We start from the raw sequence: 27,991 nt of genomic DNA on the forward strand, positions 1-27,991 counted from the left end.
GGGAGAAATCCTTTGTCTGTGGTCTCATGGAAGACAGAGTGGGATGTGTTTTCACCACTCTGCCAGCAGAGGTATGTATGTACGTATGAATGTATGTATGTATTTATTTTGTCTTTTTACTTTTTCTAGGGCTGCTTACCACGGCATATGGAAGTTCCCAGACTAGGGGTCTAATCAAAGCTGTAGCCACCCGCCTATGCCACAGGCACAGCAATGCGGGATCTGAGCTGCATCTGCAACCTATACCACAGCTCATGGCAATGCCAGATCCTTAACCCACTGAGCAAGGCCAGGGATCAAACCCGCAACCTTATGGTTCCTAGTCGGATTCGTTAACCACTGCGCCACCAAGGGAACTCCAGCAGGGGTATTTCTCTGGCGGTCTGAGAAACATGGGCAAAGGAAAACATCTAGCTCTGCTCTGTCCCTGGAGACCCCTGTCCTATAACTGTACACACAATGGAGAAAGCCATCCCTCCAAGTGTCCAAGCCCTCATGCAGGCACTGGAATAGGTTCTGAGTCTCTTAGAATGATATTAATCAGGGGTTACATAAGCAGTTGCACAGTGAGAAGCAGAGCCCTCTCCATTTGTATTAAGAGGCAGCTACTCTGCTGTCACCCCATCTCCATGTATGAGGAGGCCGAGTGTGGTTCCCCACACCCCAGGATGCACTTCTAGTCCACGCTCTCCTCCAGCAAGGCTTTAGTACCTGTGGCTCTGTCCTGGTCATCATCATTCGAGGAACAGTGCATGATTTGGAACATACTACCATTTTATGTTTTTTTTATTTCTAGGGCACTTACATCTCTCAATTTTTCCTTTAAAAGACCAAGATTGGATAAATTAGAGCTCAGGGACAAAACACGAAAACACTCAGCAGTCAAGATCACAGTCCCTGCTCTGCTCCGTTGCTAATGGCCTACGTTTCTTTGGGTTACCTGCATGTATCCTGTTTCAGCTGTCTTCACGGCTGTGTCGACCAGACCTTCCCGGCCAGCCATCGTGTGGAAGAAAAACTCGGTTGGTGTCAAACCGGAGTAAAAGCTATTAGCCACAAAGCCTTTGGCAGCTGGCAGCTAAAGAGAAGTAGGAAAAAAGAAACATCTAACAAAAAAAGTTCAAGGCCCACAATTCCAAAACCCATTCAAATCAGAAAATGCCTCACCTTTAGACTATAAATACTTGGCCAATACACTCTCATGTTTTATGCTCTTTCCTAGAGGAGAAATAATTTGGCCCCAACGATCTTTGGCAGAGGTGAAGAGGGTGAAGTCTCAGCCAGGGCTGCCACTGGTGCCTAGTGGCAGCTGAGTGGCTCAGGAGAGGGAGACAGCAGCTTGGGCTGCTGTTCTAGAGCAGACATACAGTCACGTACTGACCTCGGCAGCTCGCCCTTCCCCTGGGAAACAACTCTCCTCCAGACACCCTTCCTTGGGCCAGACCTGCCCACCTCCAAAACATACCTGTGTGTTGCTAACGTTTACAGGGATTCGTTTTGGGGTGCTGAAGATGTTCTAAAATTAGATCGTGATGATGACCACACAACTGTGTGGATATACCAAGTCAACGAACTGCACATTTTATTATTATTTTTTTATTAATTTATTTTTTTTTCCCACTGTACAGCATGGGGCCAAGTTACACTTACATGTATACATTTTTTTTTTCCCACGCTCTGTTCTGTTGCAATATGAGTATCTAGACATAGTTCTCAATGCTACTCAGCAGGATCTCCTTGTAAATCCATTCCAAGTTGTACCCGATAACCCCAAGCTCCCGATCCCTCCCACTCGCTCCCTCTCCCTCCCTCTCCCCCTGGGCAGCCACACGTCTATTCTCCAAGTCCATGATTTTCTTTTCTGTGGAAATTGAACTGCACATTTTAAATGGGTGACTATAATGATACATGTATCTTAATAAAACTGTACAGAAGTATACACATATATAAGACATCGTGTGAAATGGCCTTTGATCTGGTAAGGTCTGTGTACCTTAGAGAATAATCCAGACATAGAGGCTAACCCATTGCTTCCCTATTTTGTTTAAAGGGCAGCTGGCATATTCACGGGCATTTCTAGGCAAGCACATCTAGCCCAGTCTAGCACTGGATGCCCCTGGCCTCTCTTCTAAATTGTTCAGGCTCTGACTCTGAGTCTGATAAGCACAGGCAGGTACCATTCCAGTGACCATCTGGCTGTCTGACCCTAGTGAATTCTGATCTCGGGCAGAGAACCCGAGTTGTTCTTGGGCCACCTGATACACAGAGTATCTGTCCATTCTCAATAGAGCAGCCCCATCTTCCCAGGAGAGGATGGAAAGAAATCCTGCAGTTCCACAGAGCAGGAGCAGGAGCAGTTGGGGCATCGGTGTTTTAGTGGGAAAAACGGCTGATTCCAAATCCAGAATTTACTGAGTGACCAGATCTGCTCTAAGTCCTTCAACTGTACATTTAATAGCTGTTTGCCCCCGAATTACAGAAAACCAACACAGGTTGTCTCTTTCATTCTACTGACACTAGTGCCCAGACCTGATGGAACTCAGAAGGCATTTAAACACAGAGTTTAAAAATTCCAGGGAGGAGAACATGGACCTACCTAGTCCTTTTACTGTGGTTCACATGATCACTATTTCAAAACCCTTATACTTTGATGTGAGTATCCCCAAACAAGCATACAGACTGAATGTACAGTTATATAAGGTAGCTACACATTTTGATTACTTAAGGTAAGTGGGATGGAAACCTGAAAACCTCCCTCTTGGAGAGAAAATGTACAAGAGGGCATTGGTCCAAGTTTACAGCTCCAAGTTTAATAAGGATCCTTCGACAGGACTCAAGTACAGGCTGCAGAGGGAATGACCCTGAGAGGCCCCCGCCTTAGACAATGGCTCCAGGAGTCACTTGGTTGGCAGCCCCCTCCTCTGTGCTGAAGGTTGTCCCTCAAAGTTCTGCCTGATCCACTACTGCTTACCTTTGAGTGTTTTTCAAAGTGAGGCAAGGACCTGTTTTCAAAGCCATCTGGCACTCGGGAGCCGCTGATGGCTTGCTGTCCCACACAGGCAATCATCTGTGATATGTTAATGAAGGAACCTGGGGAAGCAGGTCAGGAATGTAACATTCATTTACCAAAATAATATTAATTGAAATGCAAGCAGATCTGTGGGATAAAACAGGAATACGACATAGCACAGCCCCCCCATGCTCCACAAGTTCATAGTCTAGGGACAGTAAAAGATAGAACTAGAAGAACAGAGGGCAGAGCTGTCAGTAACACAGCCAAGTGAGGGCTGGAGGTGCTTGGGGGTGAATGAGCACTTCGAGGTTGGGGAAAAACTCCCAGGAGAGGCTTTAAGACTAGAGCAGCCACTGACTTAGAAGACAAGGGGGAAGAATTCCAAAGTGGGTGGAAGAGTGGGAAGCAGAGACATAGGAACAGGAAAGTGTGGGGTATGTACCAGAAGTAGAGAGTAGGAGAACACAGGGCAAAAGGCATCAAGGTTAAAGAGATGGGACTTTATTCCATCAAAAATTTACAGAAGCATGAGAAGGTGGAGATTTTGAATGTGAATGCACCATCATGACACCTAATGCTTTTAGGTCCTGGCTAACTGTGAAATTAAACCATTTTAAATGATCATTAAATACATGATTTAAATGGAGTTCCCCAGCAGCCTAGCAGTTAAGGATCTGGTGCTATCATTGCGGTGACTCGGATTTGATCCCTGGCCCTGGAACCTCTGCATTCCGTGGGGTGTGGCCAAGAAAAAAAAAAAAAAAACCAACCAAAAGCCCTGGAGATCTCATTGTGGCACAGCAGAAACAAACCCAACTAGTATCCATGAAGATGTGGGTTCAATCCCTGGCCTTGTTTAGTGGGTCGGGGACCTGGTGTTACCGTGAGCTATGGTGTAAGTTTAGACGTGGCTCAGATCCCGTGTTGCTGTGGCTGTGGAGTAGGTACCTCCGATTTGACCTCTAGCCTGGGAACTTCCGTGGGTGCGGCCCTAAAAAAAATCCAATTAACCAACCAACCAACCAAACAAAAAACCCCCCAAAAAACCAACTATGAAGACAAAACACCCTGGCTTTTCTTTCCTTCCCTTTTTTTAGAAAAATAAGATCAAGTTTGCTCAAAGCACCCTCAAACTCAGAAATCCACACACATGACGAATGAGTTTCTCCAAAGGAATGACTTTCTACAATGTAAAATAATTAAGTCTCTTCCTCTAGGTATGATTTAAAAAGATATACCCTTACAAAGGAAAGGCCTGAAATTCCAGAACACAGCCAGCCAGCCAGCCAGCGGGAAGAGTGCAGTGACAGCAGCAGTCAGAGGGGGACACTCACCTTTGGAGCCGCACAGAGCCATGGTGAGGGGGCTGTTGCTCTTGTCCAGCTCCCGGAGGCAGGCGCTGCCAGCATGGTCACGGATCACAGACAGCTCCTTCAGGATCAAAGCCTGGAGAGAGAAAGGGGGATGCATGGTGGATTCACCCGCATGGGCTCTGTGATCACCAACATTCAACATGACATTTATGGAAATGTGAAAAATTTCACCAAAATGTCAGCTCTCCAGCAGATACAGCCTTAGGAGACCAAAATGCCCTAATTATGCAGACCAACATCTTCCACAATCAGTGTGTAAGGAAAAAATAAATAGAAATAAAACCTTGAAAAATCCTAAAATGGCCAATAAAGTAGAATGCACATGGCTTTGTGGATAGTAGCCTATACGACAATATATCTGTACATATTACTGTGTATGCACATACCTATCTTATAAAGATAATATATAATATGCACTAAAAGGAAATTGCTTATACTATTTATAAAATCTGTCTTTCCACTTTTTCTTGCTAAGCACACATTTGAATTCCCACTAGTTATTCATGGGATGAGGTGACTCCACAGGAATATTCTGGTCCATGAGCTCACCCAGACTATCACCCTTCAACTCACAACTTACAATGTAGAATCAGTTAGGAGTCACAGTTCCATTAAAACTGAGTGCAGCCAAGACCTCAAGTAACTTTCAAGGTGAGAAATATCTATTTCTCTCTGTTTCTCTTTAAGACTTAGTGAGATTAAGAATGAGCTAATTGTGATAAACTACAAAGACCTACTATATAGCCTAGGGAACTATATTCAGTCTCCTTCGATAGACCACCAAGGAAAAAAAACATAAAAAAAAAATGCAAGAGTTTCAGTCCTGGCTCAGCAGTTGCAAACTTGTATCCATGAAGACGCAGGTTTCATCCCTGGCCTCGCTCAGTGGATTAAGGATCCAGCATTGCTATGAGCTGTGGTGTAGGTTGAAGATGTGGCTTGGATCTGCGTTGCTGTGGCTGTGGCTGTGGCATCGGCTGGCAGCTACAGCTCTGATGGGACCCCAAGCCTGGGAACTTCCATATGCCATGAATGCAGCCTTAAAAAGACAAAAAACAAAACAAAAAAACCCACCACCACCACCAACAGCAAAAGAATATATATATATATAACTGAGTCCCTTTGCTGTACAGCAAAAATTGGCATAACATTATAAATCAACTATACTTTAATTTTTAAAAAAGAGGAAAAAATAATGAGGTAATTGTGAATACCTCATATGACTCTGCTTTCTCTGTGCTTTGAAAGGTTCGTTTATCATCAGAAAATTTCTTATTGCTCAAAGAGCCTTTCTTCTACACTTAGGTGGGTTAAAGCTCTGAGCTCCAGGCTATCAGGGAGGCAGAAGAGAGCCAGGGAGAACCCTGGTGCTGACAGACTGGTGAGCTGGGCTGCTTCAGAGAAAATGCAGGGCTCTCAGATGCTGCTGGTGATTCTGATTCTGACATGTGTGGGTCCAGCAGTCAGCTAACCTAGCTTCAAATATGCGGGTCCAGTAGCCTCGTATGTGACTATCAGCCATGAATTATCAAAGTCTCTTTCGAAGACCATCCATACCAAGAGCTGTGGCGACGGTCTCTAGTGGCAGGATGCTGGAAATAGCAAGGGCAGGAGAAGCACTGAAGTAGTAGGTACAGAAGGGACCCAAGGATGATGCTGGAATAAGAGCAGCCCCGTGTGGCCAAATGAACAGATGGTTGTATTTTCATCACTGAGAATGTGAAAGCTGTAAGGCATGTAACAGATCTGAAGGACGGCCCTCCCCTCAATAGACAAATGAGAACACACACAAGCAGTACAGGACCAAGACGCGGGACCAAGACGCGCTAAAGCCACTGCCTTTCCTTCTCACTGCCCTCTGCTACCTTTTCTTCACAGCCTACAGCGCCACCTAGTGATGAAATGGCTAAACTGACCCAAAGAGCCAGACTTACCTCCAGGGTTTCCTCCGCAGTGCAGCCGGGCTGCTGCTGCAGCTTGCCTGTGTTCAAGGCCTCAATGTACTCATCACATTTTCTGTAGCCAGCGTTCAGCAACTCGTACTTGGCCTTCAGCAGTCCTTGGCCAGGTGTGACATCACCAATCCCAATTGAGAACCCACGGTTAGCTGGAGAAGAGGCAGCAGGCAGAGGAAGAAGAGAGCGCCATGGAGGTTAGTCAATGTATTCCACGTATACCTTCAGAAAAATCTGTCACAATCCAACTGAACAAAAACCTCCTGGATCCATCCCTAGGCAGTTAAACAAAAAGGACGAAATCTCACTAACTCCTTTCAGAGATCTCACAACCCGGCAGGGAGCACAGTAATGTCAACTAACTACACTATAAAGCAGACCACTAAATTCTAAAGAGAGCCTGAGAAAGCCAGCTATGGAAGCTGAGCCATTTGAAGGCTGGTTCTTAGCATCGCAGAGAGCTCTCTGCCCCAATTCTCTTTTCAGAGGTCATTCCAAAACACAGAGAAAAAGAAACAAACATGAACTCCAGCTTTGATGGAACTATACAATAATCCCAACTCCAAACTCTGTAGCAAGTGGACAGATGAGAGATGACTGGCTCAGTAGGGTGGGGATGGGATTGCAGAAAGGAGGACCAATGAATCTGGAAAATTTCAGAAACAAAATCATCAGATTCTGCTGGAAATAATGTATGTGCTGGAAACAGAGAAACCTGTGGAAAGTTTGAACTGGCATACCTTGCTTTATTGTGCTTCACAGATACTGCAGTTTTGTTTTTTTTTTTTAATTGAAGGTTTGTGGCAACCCAGCATTGACCAAGTCTATAAGCACCATTTTTCCAACAGCATTTACTCATTTTGTGTCTTTTGTGTTAAATTTTGGCAATTCTACCAATATTTCAAACACTTTCTTTTTATCTTTTTTTTTTTTTTTTTTTGGTCTTTTCTAGGGCCGCTCCAGCAGCATATGGAGGTTTCCAGGCAAGGGGTCTAATCAGAATGCTAATCATCTGACCCTTCAGTGAGTAGTAGTAGTAACATTAAAAGATCCCTAGTCACAGATCCCCATAACAAACACAGTAATAATGAAAATGTTTAAGGAATTCCCGTCGTGGCTCAGTGGTTAACGAATCTGACTAGGAACCAAGAGGTTGCAGGTTCGACCCCTGGCCTCGCTCAGTGGGTTAAGGATCCAGCATTTCCGTGAGCTGTGGTGCAGGTTGCAGATGCAGCTTGGATCTGGCATTGCTGTGGCTGTGGTGTAGGCTGGTGGCTACAGCTCTAATTAGACCCCTAGCCTGGGAACCTCCACATGCTGTGGGTGAGGCCCTAGAAAAAGACAAAAAAAAAAAAAAGATATGTACATTGTTTTTTAAAACATAGCACTATTGCACACTTAGTAGACTACAGTGTACACATAACTTTTATATGCTCTGGGAAACGTGCTTGATTGTGATACCCGCTTTATTGTGGTGTCTGGAACCGAGCCAGCAATGTCTCCAAGGTCCGCCTGTGTAAGAAACAGGTTCCAGGCCCTCACCACTGTGGGAGACCAGAGTTTACTTTCCCAAAAAGATGGAAGTAGAGAGCCTCAGGATTTTGAGGGGTACTAGGTGCAGACAGGTGGAGATGACTGAAAATTGGGCAGACTCCATGGCTGAGATCCCTTAGCCCCATTCTGGGTCCTTCTCCCAGAAGCATGCAGCCAGGTCTCTGCTCTTGGAAAGGAGAGTGATTAGAAGACATGTCTCTGGAGAAATTAAGTCTTCCTAGAGAAAACATTATTAGTAGGGATTTGGTAGTTCCTCAATAAAAGAGCTGGCTTCCAGCTCAGTCAAGGAACTGAGACGTCCATTGAACAACAAGCTCCATTTCCAGTCAGTGCCTTAGTGGCTCACTTCTATAATATGAATGACAGCCCAGAACCATCGGATATATTTGAAAAAAGTCTTTACTATGAAAGACAGAAGACAACAAACGCACAGAGAAAAGAAACTAGAAGAGAAAATTCAGTGAGCAAACAAAACTGAGTAGCATTCTCTCAGAGTTTTAAGGAAGGTGTGTGTGTGGATCAAGAATAGGAGCCCTGGGGAGTTCCCGTCGTGGCGCAGTGGTTAACGAATCCAACTAGGAACCATAAGGTTGCGGGTTCTATCCCTGGCCTTGCTCAGTGGGTTAAGGATCTGGCGTTGCCGTGAGCTGTGGTGTAGGTCACAAACGCGGCTCAGATCCTGCGTTGTTGTGGCTCTGGCGTAGGTTGTCAGCTACAGCTCCGATTTGACCCCTAGCCTGGGAACCTCCATATGCCTCGGGATCGGCCCAAGAAAAGGCAAAAAGACAAAAAAAAAAAAAAAGAAGAATAGGAGCCCTGGAGTTCCCACTGTGGCTCAGCAGGTTAAGAACCCGACATAGTGTCTGCGAGGATGTGGGTTCGATCTCTGGCCTTGCTCAGTGGGTTAAAGATCTGGCATTGCCACAAGCTGTGACAGAGGTTGTAGATGTGGCTCAGATCCAGCATTGCTGTGGCTGTGGTTTAGGCCTCAACCGCAGTTCTGATTCAACCCTTGGCCTGGGAACTTCCATATGCTGCAAGAGCAGCCATAAAAAGAAAAAAAAAGAAAGAAAGAAAGAAAAAAGGAAAGAAAGAAAGAACTATCTGCTGGTAAGAACAATGGTTAGAATTAAATATATGACATGAAAAAAATTTCAAAAATCAATATGAGTCTTAAGAGAAAACTGAATCCAGAAGCAAAGAAATGAACAGGGAAAAGAAAATCAGAGAATCAACCCAAGAACTCTACTAGGCAATTAACAGAAGTGCCAAAAAGAAAGAACAGAAAAATGAAAGGAGAGAAAATGATCAGAAAAAGAGTACATGAAAATTTCCATTACTGAAAGACATATGTTGCAGACTAAGAGAGCTTATGGAATGCTCAGCACAATGAATGATAAGAGACCCATACCAAGCATGTGTCATTGTGACCTTTCAGAACATCAGAAACATGATTCTCAAACCTTTCAGACTAAAAAGACAATTCACAAAACTGCTGAGATACAACCTCACACCAGTCAGAATGGCCATCATTAATAAGTCCACAAATAAATGCTAGATCGGGAATGGAGAAAAGGGAACCCTCCTACACTGTCGGTAGGAATGTAAATTGGTACAACCACTATGGAAAACAGTATGGAGGTACCTCAGAAAACTAAATACAGAACTATATGTATTTAGGGATTTATTTGGACAAAACTTTCCTTGAAAAAGACACATGCACCTGTATGTTCATTGCAGCACTATTCATAATAGCCAAGACATAGAAACAACCCAAATGTCTTTTGACAGAAGAATGGATTAAGAAGATGTAGTATGTATACACAATGGAATACCACTCAGCCATAAAAAAGAACAAAATAATGCCATTTGCAGCAACATGGATGGAACTAGAGACTCTTATACTAAGTGAAGTAAATCAGAAAAAGAAAGGCAAATACCATATGATATCACTTATATCTGGAATCTAATAAACATACACCACAAATAAACCTTTGCATAGAAAAGAAACTCATGGACTTGGAGAACAGACTTGTGGTTACCAAGGGGTCGGGGAGGGAGTGGGATGGACTGGGAGTCTGGGGTTAATAGATGAAAACTATTGCCTGTGGAATGGATAAGCAATGAGATCCTGCTGTATAGCACTGGGAACTATATCTAGTCACTTATGATGGAACATGATAATATGAGAAAAAGAATGTATATATGTATGAGTGACTGGGTCACCTTGCTGTACAGCAGAAAACTAACAGAACACTGTAAACCAATTATAATGAAAAAATAAAAATCATTAAATAAAAAAAAAAAGACAATTCTTTTTTTTTTTTTTGGCTTTTCTAGGGCCGCACCCATGGCATATGGAAGTTCTCAGGTTAGGGGTCCAATAGGAGCTGTAGCTGCCGGCCTATTGCCACAGCCACAGCAACTCGGGATCCGAGCCACGTCTGTAACCTACACCACAGCTCACAGAAATGCCAGATCCTTAACCCACTGACCAAGGCCAGGGATCGAACCTGCAACCTCCTGGTTCCTAGTCGAATTCATTAACCACTGAGCCACGATGGGAACTCCCAAAAGACAATTCAAATAGAAAACACTGGGAATAAAAATACAGCAATCCTGAAAGCTAGAAGACAATAGAGCAACACTTTCAAAGTTCTCAGGGAAAATAATTTGCAGCCTAGAATTCTACACCCAGTGAAGGATCAAGTATAAGAGTAGATTAAAGATGTTTTGGGGCGTGCAAAAAAAAATCCCCTGACTGGGAGTTCCCATTGTGGTATAGTGGAAATGAATCTGACTAGTATCCATGAGTATGCAGGTTTGGTCCCTGGCCTTACTAAGTGGGTTGGGGATCTGGCGTTTATGTGAGCTGTGGTGTAGGTTGCAGACATGGCTTGGATCCTGTGTTGTTGTGGCTGTGGCTATGGCAATAGCTGTAGCTCCAATTCGACCCCTAGTCTAGGAACTTCTATATGTTGCAGGTGTGGACCTAAAAAGCAAAAAACTAACAAACAAAATCCCCTGACCCATGGTATGCTCAAAGCATAAACAAACAAATGAGACAGAACAGGGCAAATATAGTAGGGGAATACTGAATAACCCCGTAGGGCTGAATCGTGGAAGCCCAGTGATAGTCGTGCACTGGTACTTTGAAAGCGGAACAAAGAAGACATTGATTGGCATTAGAGCTACTGTAGCCTTGAAGAGAACTGAAAAGCAAATTCAAATCTGCAGCCAAACTAGATACTATGGAGCTAATCTCATTAAGAAAATCATACATGATTTAGTCTGGAATAAGTATTCTTCTCCTTGTGTGTACATGTATGTGGGGTAGAGGGATGAAACAACAGTGCAAGAAACCCCTAAAATACCACTAACTTGCAGCGATAAAACAAGGATGCTGAGGTACTTACAGAGGTAGACAGGAGCCAGCCTGGCAAGCCGTGACATTGCATCGGCAGCTTCATTCTGCCCCCAGTCTCGCAGCAAAATGTAAAAAATATTGTTCTTGGATCCTGATCCCAGGGTGCCTTTGTCCATGCTGCCACTCATCAATTCGCTGTTCTGGATAGTGACGTCTGGAAGGAAATAATGATTATGCATTTTTACAAACAATTACTTATTTATTACTCTGCCTCATTTCAAAATGAATTTGAGGCCATTGAGAAAATGTGTTCCTGTATTAAAAGTTAAAACAGAACAAAAAATTCTCTTAAAAAAAAATGATTTTGAGGGGAAAAAAGAAATCTAGGTAACTTTTGAAAAGCATGAAAAGTCTAGTTACTCTATAGCCCTGACTCCAAAACGTACTAGGACATGACCCTCACTGTTCTTTTAAGAGAACTGTGGATGACATTATCAAGCACTTGTCATCTTATGTCATGGGGACATTGGGAGCATCAATTCAATCATGTACAACAAAGTGCAGTTTATAAAACACTTTGTTATTCACCTAAGAAATTGAAGACTAACCATGGCATCACCATGAATAGCCTAAACAACAATAAAACGAAATTGCTATCTCAAAGAAAGAAAACACGAACTAAAATAAGAAGCTAAGGGAGTTCCTGTTGTGACTCAGTGGGTTAAGAACGCAACACAGTGGGTTCGATTCCTGGCCCCACTCAGTGGGTTAAGGATCTGGCACTGCCACAAACTATGGCATAAGCTGCAGGTGTGGCTTGGATCTGGCGCTGCCATGGCTGCGGTGAAGACTGTAGCAGCAGCTCCAATTTGATCCCTAGCCTGGGAACTTATACATGCCACAGGTGTGGCCTTAAAAATAAAATAAAAAATAAAATAAAACAAAATAAAATAAGCGAAGATATCTTAAAGACTGGAGAGTATATTTTCAAAAGAATGGTCATAAACCTAAAAGAAAAAAAAAAAATCAGTGTTCTTCAAAATTGTTTCTCCATCATGAGAAGGCAGAAAAACCTTAACCTTCAGAGAGATGCTACAGTTTAGAATCTCTTTAGTACAGAGTCCTGCAGATCAACTTCTTGTCTCAAGGCCTTGCTAGCAAAGCTCATTCCAAATCAGTCCTTCTCAGGAGTTCCCGTCGTCGTGGTGCAGCGGAAGCGAATCTGACTAGGAACGAGGTTGTGGGTTTGATCCCTGGCCTTACCATGAGCTGTGGTGTAGGTCGCAGACGTGGCTCAGATCTGGCATTGCTGTGGCTCTGGCATAGGCTGGCATCAACAGCTCCGATTGGACCCCTAGGCCTGGGAACCTCCATACGCCGCTGATGCAGCACTAAAAGGACAAAAGACAAAACAAACAAACAAACAAAACAAATCAGTGCTACTCAAAACAGCCTTATGGGGAAATGCCTGTTAGCAGCCTGGGATCCAGAAATTAAATGCTGCCTGCATGGAATCGGCCCGTGGACCACACTGTGGGTTGAATCAGTCTAGGTGGCTCAGATGGGTTACATTTAAATCTTCTCACTGATCTTCATGTTATCAAAATGTCCACTGAGCAGGTGAGGAAGGTTAAAAAAAAAAATAGTTTTTTTCTTGTTTAGTCATATTTTTAGACTGAACACATTTTTGGACATAAAATAATAAATTACATGCCTTAAATAATGAGATCCTTGCATGGCAAAAAACAACAAAAAAGGTAGAATAAAAGAATTTGCATAGCAACAAGTCACTTAAGACAAAACATTTGGAGACGAATGTTCTAATCACTGGGTTGAAAATATGTCTGCATGATCTCTACATTTTAGCGAAACACCAGCTGCATTTTCCTGAAGAACCTTCAGGGAAACTTTGGGCCTAAGGCCTTAGACATACGGGGTTTGCTGGCTAAGCGACGGCAATTATTGGCCATTTGCCCTCCTGACCCCGGGGCCCCACCCTGGTGCTTAACTCACAGGAATCGTTGACACAGAGATCCTCTCCTTTGCCACAGTACTGCTTGCCCTTGGTTCGGAGGTTGGCCCTCACTGGATTGTCATAGCTGGGTCTGAGGATGACGCTGAACACCTGCTTTCCTGTCCACAGGGTGACGGGCTGAAGGAGGAAAGGAAGTCAGAGCATCAGCTGGCTGAGCCTGGTCTCAAGACCAGATGGTACGGCAATCCCATGCCAACCTAGCACCAGTGTGTGTACGCAAAGGCCACCGGTACACCCACCCAGTTACACACACACATCCCCGTGTGCACACACACGGCTCCTGCACAAACCTTTAGTATTGTAGGTGGTGGCAGGCGAACTTTGATTTTCTCATCTTTGCCCACCAATATTGAAGCAATGATTTGACAAGCCTTGGCTCGGTCAAAGAAAGTGTCCTTAAGAGTGAGGAGGTAGGCACCTGAGGATGTTAAGTAACACAGAACAAAGAAAAGGGAAAAATTGTGAGAAAAATCACAAGGCTTTGACTTTAAAATAAACATGGACTATCACTAAAAGAGTGAGGTAAAACACAGTGGCTGCTGCTTGGCTCTCTCCTCCAACTAGAATCTCAGCTCCACAAGGAAAGGGACTCTGTTTTATTCACTGCCACGTCCCCAGCACTTAGAAAAATGTCTCAGCTATGGCAGGAGCTCACTAAACACTTGGTTCAATGGACAATCAACCAGTACAAAATATCTCATGTAGTTCACAATCGCACTTAGTAAACAAAAAGAATTAAATGGCTTTTGAAGTGGTTCCGTGAATCACTCTGAATGAGAATCCTCCTGTTCCACAGTCTTCTTTCAAGTAAATTCCACAAACCCACCTGTCAGAAAATCTTGAATAGCAGCAATTAGTGGTTCTCCATTCCTTGGAGTTACAAGATTTGCTTTAGTCTGAAGGAAAAAGAAACACAATACATTAGCCACTCTTAGCCACCCCTGGATGCATGACGCAGCCCCAAAGATCTGCACCACAGGACTGAATGGTTATGAATAAATGAAGAGGAGTTCCCATCATGGCTCAGTGGTTAACGAATCCAACTATGAATGATGAGGTTTTAGGGTTCAATCCTTGGCCTTGCTCAGTGGGTTAAGGATCCGGCATTGCCATGAGCTATGGTGTAGGTCGCAGATGCGGCTCGGATTCCCGTGTTGCTGTGGCTCTGGTGTAGGCTGGCGGCTACAGCTCCGATTCAACCCCTAGCCTGGGAACCTCCGTATGCCGCGGGAGCGGCTCAAGAAATGGCAAAAAAAAAACAAAACCAAAAAAAAAACAACCAAAAAAACCAAAAATAAATAAATAAATGAAGAGCAGCAGGAAGATGAGATTGAGAACTAAGCTGGGGTCCTTAACTCCAGCTTTGTCACTAACTTCCAGTCTCTTCATCTGCCAGGAGATAGAAAAAAACACCAGCAGGATTGACCTCAGAGGTTCCTACCAACACTCAAATAATGAGTGAAGTTGTTTTGGGTTCTTACAATGGATATAAGACATTATTGCTTTTTTTGGTGGGAGATTTTTATTTACTGATTCAACTTCAATAGTGACATCATTGTTATTAATAAGTGCTCTCCTCCAAAGAAAATTTACTTTTATGAATTATGAGTGGCACTGTGTTATCTCTGAGGTTAATCAATTCCACACGCCCCACGAGGATGGCAGATCTATCACGTTTCTCTCGGTTAAGATGTTAAGTTCTGGAGTTCCTGTCATGGCTCAGTGGAAACGAATCCGACTAGTACCCATGAAGATGTGGATCTGATTTCTTGATCAGTGGGCCGGGGATCCATCATTGCCATGAGCTGTGGTGTGGGTCGCAGAGGTGGCTTGGATCCCGAGTTGCTGGCTGTGGCCGAGGTGTAGGCTGGTAGCTATAGCTCTGATTTGACGCCTAGCCTGGGAACTTCCATATGCTGCACCTGCGGCCCTAAAAAGAAAAAAAAAAAAAAGATATTAAGCCTAACAAGATGTAATTAAAATGTAACAAGTGCCTACATTGGCAAAAATGGATGCTTACTTGTTTAGTGTAAAATCAACCAATTTAAAGAAGTTTCTGTGCATCAAAGTGCATTTGCTCAAATCTCTCTCTTTTTTTGGATCTTTTTAGGGCCATACCCAAGGCATATGAAGTTGTCAGGCTAGGGGTCAAATTGGAGCTGTAGCTGCCAGCCTACGCGATAGCCACAACAATGTGGGATCTGAGCTGTGTCTGTGACCTACACTACAGCTCATGGCAACACTGGATCCTTAACCCACTGAGCGGGGCCAGAGATCGAACCGGCATTCCCATGGCTACTAGTCAGTACTGAGCCACGAGAACTCTTTGAATCTTTTTTAAAACTTAGCTGTAAATGAGCATGATACCCAACAGTCAAGTTTCTGCTACACTCCTGTCTTACCTTTTCTTAACTGGTGCTCATGTGTATACTTTCTTCTGGGAACCTACAGTGCAGGTCAGGAGATACCCACTCCACTCACCTCCGCACCTATCGGAGAAACTAACTCCCTATATAAATATATAACATGGTGTTTTCAAACAGGACACACTTTCCTCCCCCTCCTTTTAAGGAGGTTTTACTCAGAAGCTGGGCTGCACCACCCTACATACCCCCATCAGAACAAGGGCTTCTGCTTTAGCTTCTTCTGTTTGAGGAAGATGAAGGTTCATTTCATCACCATCAAAATCCGCATTGTATGGTGTACAGACACACTCATTAAATCTGAAGGTCCGGTGGGGCTTGACCCTGGCCTGTGGAATACAAAACCAAATGAAACAAGAGAAGGACTTAAGTCATTTGTCCAAAAGTTTCTTAGTTTCAACATAGAAAAAATGGCTTTCTGGAGAACTGGACACTTTAGATTAAAGGATTAAAATTCTAGTATGTTCCGGTAAGTAACATGTCACTTGTGGACTCACATAAGTAGCTTTATTAGATCAAAACAACCCAGTGAATTTACTTTATTATTACTTTTTTTCTTGCATTTTTTGAATTTACGTTAATACTATAAGACAAATAACCAACACAGAAGCCATAAGAAAGGGGTTCCCACTGCCCAATGATGTCACAGTTTGCTATCAAAAGATTAATGGCAGAAGTTGATTAAAACACACTGACTTGGGCTTCCTGGTGGCTCAGTGGGTTAAGGATCTGGTGTTGTTGCTGCTATGGTACAGGTTCAATCCCTGGCCCCAAGAACTTCTGCATGTCATGGGTGTAGCCAATAGAAAAAAAGGATAGCAAAAAAACAACAACAAAAAAAACCAAACCAACCTAGCTGGATAAAACTGAGCACCAATTTTTTATTACCTAAATTGATAAAAAAGGAAAAGGAATTAGACATTTATGCTGCCTTTCCTAAATGCTATTTTGGGGTAAGTAAATAGCCCTAATTAACAATGGAAAAATTCATTCATTATAAAAATGGAAGGTAATGGGAGTTCTCCTTTGGATTAGTAGGGTACGGATCTGACATTGTCACTGCTGTGGCTTGGGTTTGATCCCTGGCCTGGGAACTTCTACATGCCATGGGTGTGGCCAAAGAGATAAAAAAAAGAAAAAAAAAAGGCAGATGTTAAATGTGAAAGGAATGATAAATTAGAACATCATCACTTTGCAATTCCAATGAAATAATGCAGGTAATGATCATAAGTGGATGAGACTATTAGAGAAAAGGTTGATGAAGAACCCCTCAAGGGAAGCACCAGGCTGAAGCATCTGAATCCCTATCCTTCTCAGCATACCTAAGAGTGGGCCAGCCAGACCACGTGTGCTTCCTGAAATAAGGCAAGAGGAAGTGGTCAGCACCAGCTATGAGTTATTTTGGTCAAAAAGTTGAGCCTCAATCTAATCATGCTTTGAGAGCTAATTTCCAGTCTAAAGGAATAAAAAGAAACTTGAAAGAACCTTTAAGGCCACACACAGGCAAACAGAATATGTGAAATTCTTTAGGACAAATGACCTGGACCTGTTTTTTTCAATAATGACATTGAAAATAAAAGGGGGGGGGAGTTCCTGTTGTGGCTCAGCGATGATGAACCCAACTAGTATCCACGAGGATGCGGGTTCAACCCCTGGCCTCCCTCAGTGGGTTAAGGATCTGGCATTACTGTGAGCTGTGGGGTAGACCAGAGATGAGGCTTGGATTCCATATGCTGAGAATACAGCCCTAAAAAGCAAACAAAAAGAAAAAAAAAGGAGGGGGAGACCATTCTATTCGATATCAATAGAGGCTTAAGACATGTATCAACTAAATGTAATGTACAAATTTTGCATCTCACTTTTTTTTCTTTTTAGGACCAAACCTACAGCATATGGAAGTCCCCATGCTAGAGGTTGAGTTGGAGCTGCAGCTGCCAGCCTACACCACAGCCCCAGCAACACCAGATCCAAGCTTCACCTGTGACCTACACTGCAGCTTGCAGCAACACGGATCCTGAACCCAGCGAGCGAGGCCAGGGATCAAACCTGCACCCTCATGTATACCAGTTGGGTTCTTAACCTGCTGAGCCACAATGGGAACTCCCTGCCTCTCATTCTGAACAAGCTAGTTGCAAAAAGATTTTGAGACGTTTGGGGGAAATCTGACTATGGACAGAGTATTAGACAATAACAAGGAATGACTTTATTTTGTAAGGCAAACCAATGGCACTGTAGTTATGGGTGTCTTGCATAAGCACCTGAATATACATGGGAAAAAAAATGTCATCTAGGTTCATCAAAGGGAAAAGGGGCAGAGAAAACAAGTGTGGCAACATCTTGAAAATCACTGAGTATAGAGGATGGGAATATGTGAATTCATCATAGTCGTCTTTCTACTTTTGTATATATTTGAAAACTTTCAAACAAAAATATTTCCAAGTTATAATGCCCCAAAGCCAAGCAAAAGTTTTCAGAAAGGGATAAGGCTTTTGTTTGCCTTCTAAATCGCCATAATCATCAACTGCTTCTTTGGTATTTCCACCACTGAGCAGAGATTGATGTAATGTTTTCATAAACTACTGAAAAAAATGAATCTAGAAAATTCATGAATCCTTAGGAGTTCAAACACTGTTCAAACACTGCTTGCAAATGCTCATGGATTTTTTTTAATGTCCTTTTTATTTTTTTCATGTTATTCTTTTTTTTTTTTTGCCTTTTAGGGCTGTACCCATGGCATATGGAGGTTCCCAGGATAGGAGTCAAATTGGAGCCACAGCCACAGCAACTCGGGATCTGAGCCACGTCTGTGACCCACACCACAGTTCATAGCAACGCTAGATCCTTAACCCACTGAGCAAGGCCAGGGATCGAACCTGCAACCTCATGGTTCCTAGTCCAGATTCCTTAACCACTGCGCCATGACGGGAACTCCGGGATCTTATCCATTTTAAATGTAATCATTTACATCCACAAAAACCAAACTCGCAGTCCATCCCATTCTCCGCCTTTCCCCCCTTGGCAACCACAAGTTTGTTCTCTACGTCTGTGAGTCTGTTTATGTTCTGTAGATAGGTTCATTTGTGCATATCTTAGATTCCATGCAGAAGTGATATACAGTACTTGTCTTTCTCTTTCTGACTTACTTCACTTAGTATGACAATCTCTAGTTGCATCCGCGTAGCTGCAGATGGGATAATTTTGTTCTTTTTATGGCTTTTGTTCTATTTTTATGGTATTTGATTGTATGTATGTACCACATCTTCTTAGTCCATTCATTTGCTGATGAACGTTTAGGTTGTTTCCATGTCTTGGCTATTGTGAATAGTGCTACAACAAACATACAGGTACATGTATCTTTTTGAATGAAAGTTTTGTCCAAATATATGCCCAGGAGTGGGACTGCTGGATCAAGTGGTAGTCCTATATTTCGTTTTCTGAGGAACCTCCATACTGTTTTCCATAGTGGTTGTACCAATTTACGTTCCCACCAATAGTGTAGGAGGGTTCAATTTTCTCCACACACCCTCTAGCATTTGTTATTTGTTGACTTGTTAATGGCAGACATTCTGACTGATATGAGGTGGTATGTCACTGCAGATATGATTTGCATTTTTCTAATAAATGGTGATGTTGAGCGTTTTTTTCACGTGCCTACTGGCCCATCCATATGTCTTTAGAGAAATGTCTACTTAGGTCTTCTGCCCATTTTTCGATTGGGTTGTTTGTATATTTCAGAGATTAAGCCCTTGTCAGTTGCATTGTTTGTAACTATTTTCTCCATTTTTTGGGGTCTTTTTGTCATTTTAGGGTTGCACTCTCGGCATATGGAGGTTCCCAGGTTAGGAGATCCAAACGGAGCTGTAGTCACTGGCCTACAACAGAGCTGCTCTGAGCCAACGTCCGCAACCTACGCTGCAGCTTGAGGCAACGCTGGATCCTTAACCCACTGAGTGGGGCCAGGGATTGAACCCGCTTTCTCATGAATGCTAGTTGGGTTCGTTAACTGCTGAACCACAATGGGAACTCCCTATATTCTCCATTCTGAAGGTTGTCTTTTTTTTTTTTTTTTTTAATGGTTTGGTTTACATTTTAAATCTCCAGAAAAGGGAACTGCTGCTGTTGCAAGAACTAAACCACTCAGAAAAATATATTAAACCATAACCTTTTTTTTGTGCCCCCCCCCCCCTTTTTTTAGGGCCACACCCATGGCACATGGAAGTTCCCATGCTAGGGGTCTAACTGGAGCTATAGCTGCTGGCCTACACCACAGCCACAGCAACGTTGGATCCGAGCCACGTCTGCAAACTACACCACAGCTCACGGCAATGCCAGATCCTTAACCCACTAAGTGAGGCCAGGGATTGAACCTGCAACCTCATGGTTCCTAGTCGGATTGTTTCCGCTGCGCCACGACGGGAACTCCTAAACCGTAACCTTAAATGGTCTTGGTTGGAGGACTACTGCAAAGAGAAATCCAGCAAGCATTTTAGTTCCTTAGTTAATATGTTATTTATTTTATTTTTTGCTTTATACAGCTACACCCCCGGCACACGGAGGTTCTCAGGCGAGGGGTTGAATCGGAGCTGCAGCTGCTGGCCACAGCGATGCAGGATCTGAGCCGTGACTGCTACCTACATCACAGCTGATGGCAATGCCAAATCCTTAACCCACTGACTGAGGCCAGGGGTCAAACCCACGTCCTCATGGAAACTAGTTGGGTTTGTTACTGCTGAGCTGCAACAGGAACTCTTGCTATGTTAAATCAAGCCAATTTTCTGCTGTATGTATGTATTTGACATAAGTCTGCGCACACAAAAATGTGTATATATGTTGTCTGCAAGTGAAATCAGGGTGGTCACTTTCAAATTAATTTTCAATTAGTTTGTGTTTTACAGCTGTGTAAATGATATGTTATAAATACTAAAAATGTTGAAGGAAAATTTGAAATTTAGTAAGTTTCACTCATTAAAAATGAGAAAAGTTATGAAAGTCTGAGATTGCTGGCAATTTCAAACTTAGAAGTCCAGAATTTAGCATGGCACACAGAGATTTCCATTCAACAGAAGTAAAATGAAATCCAATCTCATACTCACCAGATGTGCCATAATGCTCAATTTGTGCAGTGAGGGCTGTCGGTTGAACAAGACCACATCTCCATCTATAAGGTGTCTCTCCACAATATCCCCGAATTTGAGCTCCTGAGCCATCTTTTCTCTATTTCCATATTTCAAAAACCTTAACAAACAATAACGGACACATCTGTGACAACAAAGTTTCTTTGGCAAGTTTCTTCCTCTTCTTATCAGGATTCAGTCTCTACAATGATCACATTTCACTGAATTTGAGGTGCCTCCACATACCACTGATTAAACTACAACAAAATGATTGTAAGATATATCTTACATCTTAATTTTATTTTTGCTTTTAAGGGCCATACCTGCAGCATATGGAAGTTCCCGGGCTAGGGGTCGAATTGGAGCTACAGCTGTCAGCCACAGCCACACTAGATCCAAGCCACATCTGTGACTTATATCACAGCCCATGGCAACACCAGATCCTTAACTCACTGGGCAAGGCCAGGGATCGAACCTGCATTCTCATGGATACTAGCTGGATTCGTTTCCACTGTGCCACAGTGGGAATTCCTACATCTTAATTTTAGAAATGTCAAAATATGATAAAAGCATGTCTTGGAATTACAGAAATAGAGTAATAAACCAGCTTCTCCTACTATAGTGCCCTGTTGCCATGTTTTAATCTCATGAGATAAAAAGGCACTGGTGATCAGCTCATCTTGCTTTGAAAAGCCAGAACTGACAAAATGTGTGCCTCCTGGGTTATGAGTGTACTGAGGTAGCCCATGAGTGCCCAGGTGACACAGAAAATGATCTGCTTTCATATCCCAATGCATTTTGTCTACCTAGGCCCAATAACTTTAAACACTATGGGATAAATGAACATTGTGCCTACATTCAGTGAGCCAGCACAGCAATGTACCTAGGTTCATTGCAATTTTAATGATATTTTCCACATGCCAAAATATCACAACAGTTGTTCTGGACTACACTCTATGGCTGAGTATGACCACAGTGAACTTGGTCACAAGAAGGTAGTTACATTTGACCACGTCGGAAAGCATTACCTTTTCATCTGTGTGTGTCTCTGCTGAATGAAATTGGCTCCTGGGTGAACTTCAGGGCCATTCCGAACCAGTTTCCTCAAAAAGGTGATGTTTGCTTTGTTCACCTGCAGGACCACAATACAAAACACAGTGAGATACTATGAGGTTTCTATTAGCTGGCACACTATACTGAACTGGGTCTCACTTTCTGCTTTCCTGTGTGATTCTAGGAGAAAGGGAGACCCCACAGGCACCCTGCTGCCAGGGTCTTGATGGTAAGGTCAACAACACAGTGGCACCAGGTTCAAGTCTGAACTAGGCCACTCACTTGCTGGTGATGGGGCCAAGTCTTTACTGGCCTTTGGTTTCCCCAGTGGTAAAATGAGTGGGTTGGACTGATCTGTAGGGACCTTCCAGCACATTCTGTGATCCTAAAAACAGGTGGCAGTTCCATCTGCAAAGATTTCCATGGGCTCCTAAGGTTTAAAAGCTGTGACACCAGCACCATAGGCTATGGTCTGCACTGCCATGTCGTGTGGCCTCTTGGGCAGCAGTCTTGTGGGACATCATCTCAGAGAGGGAAACTCTGGATCATCAGTAACTCAACCAAGGACACTTTACACAAGCTTTACCAGAAGCATCTATGGTCTGGGCTAATTACAAATCTCTAGGGCAAAGCCAAAGCCAATCAACATCCTCCTATTATCAGGCCTTTCAATTATCTACACCTCAGTTTAAAAAAAAAAAAATGCGGTAAATTGCATTTTACACCCATGATGAGCATGAATTCAATGTAAAGTGGTACGGCGTTTCGGGCATGCATCTATAGCCTTAAAACATTCAAAGTCTGACACAGTGATTCTAACGTTTTAAAAATACTTCGATCTAAGAAAATTAAGTGGTTGTGTTTTTTATCATTTAGTTACTTTAACACATGAGGCAAGAACACAGAAAGATGTCCAAGATGACATTATTTGGAAACAAAAATTTTCAGACTTGTAAGTTTAATGCAGATCTGAGTATACACACATAAAAGGAGAAGAGTGGCTGTATATGCTGCAGATATTATACATGATGATGTCTGTATGAAACAAACTGGAAAGATAAACATACACACACACCCAACTGTGGGTTGGGTGGGTTATTGGGGATTTTCCACTGCCTGATGTTTGGAATCTCAGAATTTTTTTTTCTTTTCTTTTTAGGGCCCCATCTACGGCATATGGAAGTTCCCAGACTAGGGGTCAAATTAGATCCACAGCTGCCTTAACCAACTGAGTGACGCCAGGGATCAAACCCACAACCTCATAGACACTATGTCGGGTTCTTAACCTGCTAAGCTACAATGGGAATTCCCAGCAATCTCAGAATGTAACATCAAAGACTGAATTCAAACAAAATATTGAGTAGCTCATTGCACTTACCTTCTCAGGAAAAGTTAGGATCTTGGCCACGTGGACTGGAACAGCTACTTCATCAATTCGGAGGTTGGGGTCAGGTGAGATGACTGTTCTGCCAGAAAAATCCACTCTCTTTCCTGAGAGATTGCCTCTAAATCGACCTAAATAAGGAAAAAATACATCATAGGTCTCCAAGGCACTAGCTAGAGGCAATATGACCAGGAAGACCAAGGAACGCCTGTGACCTCCAAGTAGGTAAGCGGACAGACATTCCCCCCAAGACGAAACAAAGGCCGGGGACTGTCTCCTGCACACCTGGTTGGGAACGTACCCTGTTTTCCCTTCAGGCGCTGGACGAACCCTCTGGTCCATTTCTTGGGCGCCATGTTGAGGGGAATGCCTGAGAGCTCGCTGTTAATGTAGAGGGCACACTGCAGCTGCAGGAAATCCCAGTCTTCCATGATCATCTGGGTCTTAGCTCCTGATATCCGATGCTAGAATGGGCAGGGGATAAACAGAAACAAGTCTGGTCAGTCTGACTTGCTCCCTCAGAGGGATCTGCGTGGACAGACTCCCAAACTGGGGCTTGGAAATGCTAACGGGAAGCACTGACCTTTTTGATGACATCGTTTAGAAAAATGATTTCGGTCAATTTCATCGTAAGATCATCCTCATTGGTGCCAGACTTCAAATCACTCACGACAGAGGGTCTGATACACAAAGGGGGCACTAAAAGTCGCGTGAGAATCAAATCAGAGGGCTTTCCAGCTTCTGGATTCATCAGGAGTAGAGGGATATCTTCAGCTGGGATTCTTTTAAATAAATTCAGAACTACTAAGGGATTCAAGTTTTCCTATGCAAAGGAAGAAGGGAAGGAATGGAGATATGTTAGTTTTCCATGGCTTAGGCAAGGGTTTACGACTCCATGCCCTCCAACCTACTTAACTGAGAACAAGTTTAACTGATGACAGAGACTTTTGAAATCATGCTATGCTGCAAAAGCCCTAAAAGTGTGCATGCCTTTTATTCCAATGATTTACACTGATAATTCCACTTCTCACAAGTATTCCAAAGGTATGATTTTAGAAATTAACACAAAGATTCAGCTACAAGGGTGTTCACTAAAGTTGTCCTTTTTTTGAGCTGTACCCTCAGCATATGGAAGTTTGCTGGCCAGGGACTGACCAGAGATACTGCAATGACAACACTGGATCCTTAACTTGTGGTACAAGGAAACTCTGCTAAAGCTCTTCTTCCTTTTTTTTTTTTCTTTTTCTTTACTGGCCACCCAGCAGCATATGGGGTTTTCCAGCCCAGGATCAGATCCCAGCTACAGCTGTGACCTAAGCCACAGCTGCAGCAACACCAGGTCCTTAACCCACTGTGCCAGGCAGGGAATTGAACCTGCATCCCAGCACTCCAGAGACGCTGCTGATTCTGCTGTGCCACAGTGGGGAACTCCTAAAGCTCTTCTTAATGATGAAAAGCTGGAAACAGCTTGATTAGAAAAATTTATGATATTATCTGTACATGGAAAACTTTGAAGCTATTAAAAAATGAGGGTATAGAAATGTGGCTACAGTGATGAAAGGTATTCACAAAATGTTAGTAAATGAGATAAGCATATTTACAACAGGATCTAATTTGGAGAAAATGTACATCTATACAGAAAAGAAAAAATACAAGAGTTTACCAAGGTGTTAACAGGGCTATCCTTACCAAAGTGGAATTATAATCTTTTAGATTCCTTTTTTTTTTTTTTTTTTTTAAGCTGCACCTGCAGCATATGGAAATTCCCAGGATAGGGGCTGAATCGGAGCTATAGTTGCCGGCCTACGCATAGCCACAGCAACCTGGGATCTGAGTCGCATCTGTGACCTACTCTGCAGCTCACAGCAATGCTGGATCCACAACCCACTGAGTGAGGCCAGGGATTGAATCCACATCCTCATGGACACTACGCTGGGTTCTCTTTTTTTTTTGCCTTTATTTTTTTTAGGGCCGCACCTGTGGCAAATGGAGGTTCCCAGACTAGGGGTCGAATTGGAGCTGCAGCTGCTGGCCTATGCTATAGCTACAGCAATGCAGGGTCCGAGCCTTGTCTGCAACCTGCACAATAGCTCACAGCAATGCCGGATACTTAACCCACTGAGTGAGGCCGGAATTGAACCCACATCCTCATGGATACTAGTCGAGTTCATGGATACCCTAACCCTAACCCGAGCCACAACAGGAACTCCTAAGTTGGGTTCTTAATCTGCTGAGCCACAATGGGAACTCCACTTCTTTGTTCACATTTAAACTTTCTGTAGTGAACTTATATTGTCTTTGTAAAAACTTCACTTAACAGAAGTGCCAGGCTGTATAAGTTTACTCTTAGGAACTATGCAAATTATCAGAGATATTCAAAGATCACACATAAGAATGGTCAGCTTGTGTCTTATCGCCGGCTGTTAAATTTTCTTAGGATCAAAGATTGTGTGACCATTTGAGTCCCTGGTGTGGCTCAGGTTGCTGCTGAGGTGTGGGTTTGATCCCTGGCCCAGTGCAGTAAGTTAAGGATCCAGTGTTACTACAGCTGTGGCAAAGGTTGCAGTTGCAGCTCAGATTTGATCCCTGGCACTTAAGGAAGAGATATTTGAACAGCTAGCTACTGCACGGCCCTTAGAACACTGCTGACATAAGTTTCTGTGGTCCTGCCCTGGAGGAGATGGCAGTGTAGCTGTGGAAAAAGGAATCCCACCAGAGGTTGTCTGGTCTGGTCCAGTACAGGTCCCTTCCCAGAGAGTAACTCCCTTTCTCAGCTTCCCCATCTCCCAGCCATGGGCACCTTACTGCCACCAGAAATGGTCAGGGAGGAAGTCTAAAGCAGCTACAATGGAATGAAGGCCAGACGTCACCTGTGGTACCAGTCAGTCCTACAGGAGACATCCTGGAGCTGAAGGCTGCCCAAGAGGGCAGGAGGACAAGCAAGGGCAGTCGCTTAAGAGCGATGGGACAACTGTATCCTGAGAGTGGAAGAGGCCTTTGACTTACTGTCATGTACCAGGTGCAGAAGTCAGGGACTGAGGAAATGGCAGAGTAAGGCTCAGTTTTGTACTAGGCGGATACCCTAATGGCATACGCTCCCTAGTGACGGAGCATGGCTGCCTCAGGTGGAGGTGAGATGGTGGCACAGCTGGAGGGGAGTCAGCCAGGGCAGGCTGGCACTCAGCCTGCAGGTCCACCAACCCCTAGCTGTATTAAAACTGGGAATGAATACACCCCAGTTTTCTAGGGACAGAGTCCAGAGTTTCTGTCCAATTCCTAAAAGGGTCTGGGACTGAGAAGAGGTCAAGAACCACTCTCTAAGGTCTCTTTCAACTCAATCATGTCCCACTGCCTGTAAAAGCATGAGCTTCCACATTCCTGGAAATTAAATGAGCAGGTAAACAAGTCAGGATGTGGGCCATCCTAACAATTATGAGGTGCCAACTTGCTGCCCTGTCCATAAAAGGTAAACATAACTTAGTGATGCTCTTTGTTCACTTGGGTAGCTAGGCAGCCCTCTCTAAGGAGGGGCTGCTCAGAATCAGGCAAATGGTAAATTCACCCCCCCACCCCCCACCCCGGTCAACACACACAGTGTATGAGAACCAGGAGGAACTGGTAATCTCGGAGGATCTGCTACTCCTCAAGCGCTGTGACTGGCGTCAAGCAGGATCTCAGAAAAATGCATCTTGTCCCAGTCCAAGCTTAAGCAGAAACCAGCATAAGATAGAACATGGATGTGCTGTATGAGGCAATGGAAAACATATGTGTGGTAAGGGAAAGATCAAGGGGGAGTGAGCCCAGAGAGCAGAGGAGGCTGCCTGAAAGCTCAGGGATGGGGGTTCTGGAGAGGGGGAGGGGGAGCAGAAGCGTCATTAAGCTGAAGGGACACTGAGTCTGAGCCACAAGCAGAGGTGGGAGGAGACCTCATCTGTCTCTATCATGATTACTGTAAATACAGGAGCATCAGCAGCGTGATCACTCCCATTGCAACAGGTCACTTGCTCCAAACATCTGCTACACACTAGGCATCGTGCTAATAGGTGCTTGATCTGCAGTTCATCTCTTAATCCTCAAAACAGCCCTAAAGCATACACTCTTATAATCCCTGTTTTACAGCTGAGGAAACTCAAGTCTAGGCTGGGTCACGTGTCCAAGGTCACAGACTAGGTAAGCGGCAGAGCTGGGCTATAATCTCAGGTCTGACCCCAAAGTCAAAGCTCTTAACCAAAAAATAAATAAATAAAAATAAAAATAAAAAACAGGAGTTCTTGTCGTGGCTCAGTGGTTAATGAATCCGACTAGGAACCATGAAGTTGTGATCCCTGGCCTCTCTCGGTGGGTTAAGAATCTGGCCTTGCTGTGAGCTGTGGTGTAGGTCGCAGATGCAGCTTGGATCTGGTGTTGCTGTGGCTCTGGCGTAGGCCGGAGGGTACAGCTCTAATTAGACCCCTAGCCTGGGAACCCCCATATGCTGCGGGAGCGGCCCTAAAAGACAAAGACACACACACACACAAAAAAAGCTCTTAGCTATCACCCTAAACCATGTCTAGGGTATTGCCTGGGTCAAGTAGGCTGGGGTGGACAGGGAGGTGGTGGCAGTGGGGGAGAGGCAGGCTGGACATGTTAGACAAATGAATCCTAATGGGGGGAGGGCAGCGTTTTTCACCTCCTGGGCCCAGTCATTTAGGAGAGTTTTCCAAACCAGATGGCCCCTAGG

The 27,991-nt window shown here is 43.8% G+C and overlaps 1 protein-coding gene across 2 annotated transcripts in view; it reads right to left on the bottom strand.

Moving 5' to 3' along the window:
- Nucleotides 1-27,991, bottom strand: part of POLR3A (RNA polymerase III subunit A) — a 57,605-nt gene that overhangs the window by 20,848 nt on the left and 8,766 nt on the right. For both annotated transcript variants that reach the window (XM_047760015.1, XM_047760014.1), the window contains exons 6-19: nt 23,855-24,094; nt 23,573-23,735; nt 23,266-23,402; nt 21,863-21,966; nt 20,814-20,955; nt 15,909-16,049; nt 14,124-14,193; nt 13,588-13,715; nt 13,276-13,414; nt 11,312-11,476; nt 6,321-6,493; nt 4,348-4,459; nt 2,972-3,090; nt 941-1,078 (exon numbers count right to left, since the gene is read on the bottom strand). In XM_047760015.1, the coding sequence (XP_047615971.1) occupies nt 941-1,078; nt 2,972-3,090; nt 4,348-4,459; nt 6,321-6,493; nt 11,312-11,476; nt 13,276-13,414; nt 13,588-13,715; nt 14,124-14,193; nt 15,909-16,049; nt 20,814-20,955; nt 21,863-21,966; nt 23,266-23,402; nt 23,573-23,735; nt 23,855-24,094 (1,971 nt within the window). The remainder of the gene's footprint in view (nt 1-940; nt 1,079-2,971; nt 3,091-4,347; nt 4,460-6,320; nt 6,494-11,311; nt 11,477-13,275; nt 13,415-13,587; nt 13,716-14,123; nt 14,194-15,908; nt 16,050-20,813; nt 20,956-21,862; nt 21,967-23,265; nt 23,403-23,572; nt 23,736-23,854; nt 24,095-27,991) is intronic.

This window comes from Phacochoerus africanus, chromosome 15 (genome assembly GCF_016906955.1).
Source record: "Phacochoerus africanus isolate WHEZ1 chromosome 15, ROS_Pafr_v1, whole genome shotgun sequence".
NCBI lineage: Eukaryota > Metazoa > Chordata > Mammalia > Artiodactyla > Suidae > Phacochoerus > Phacochoerus africanus.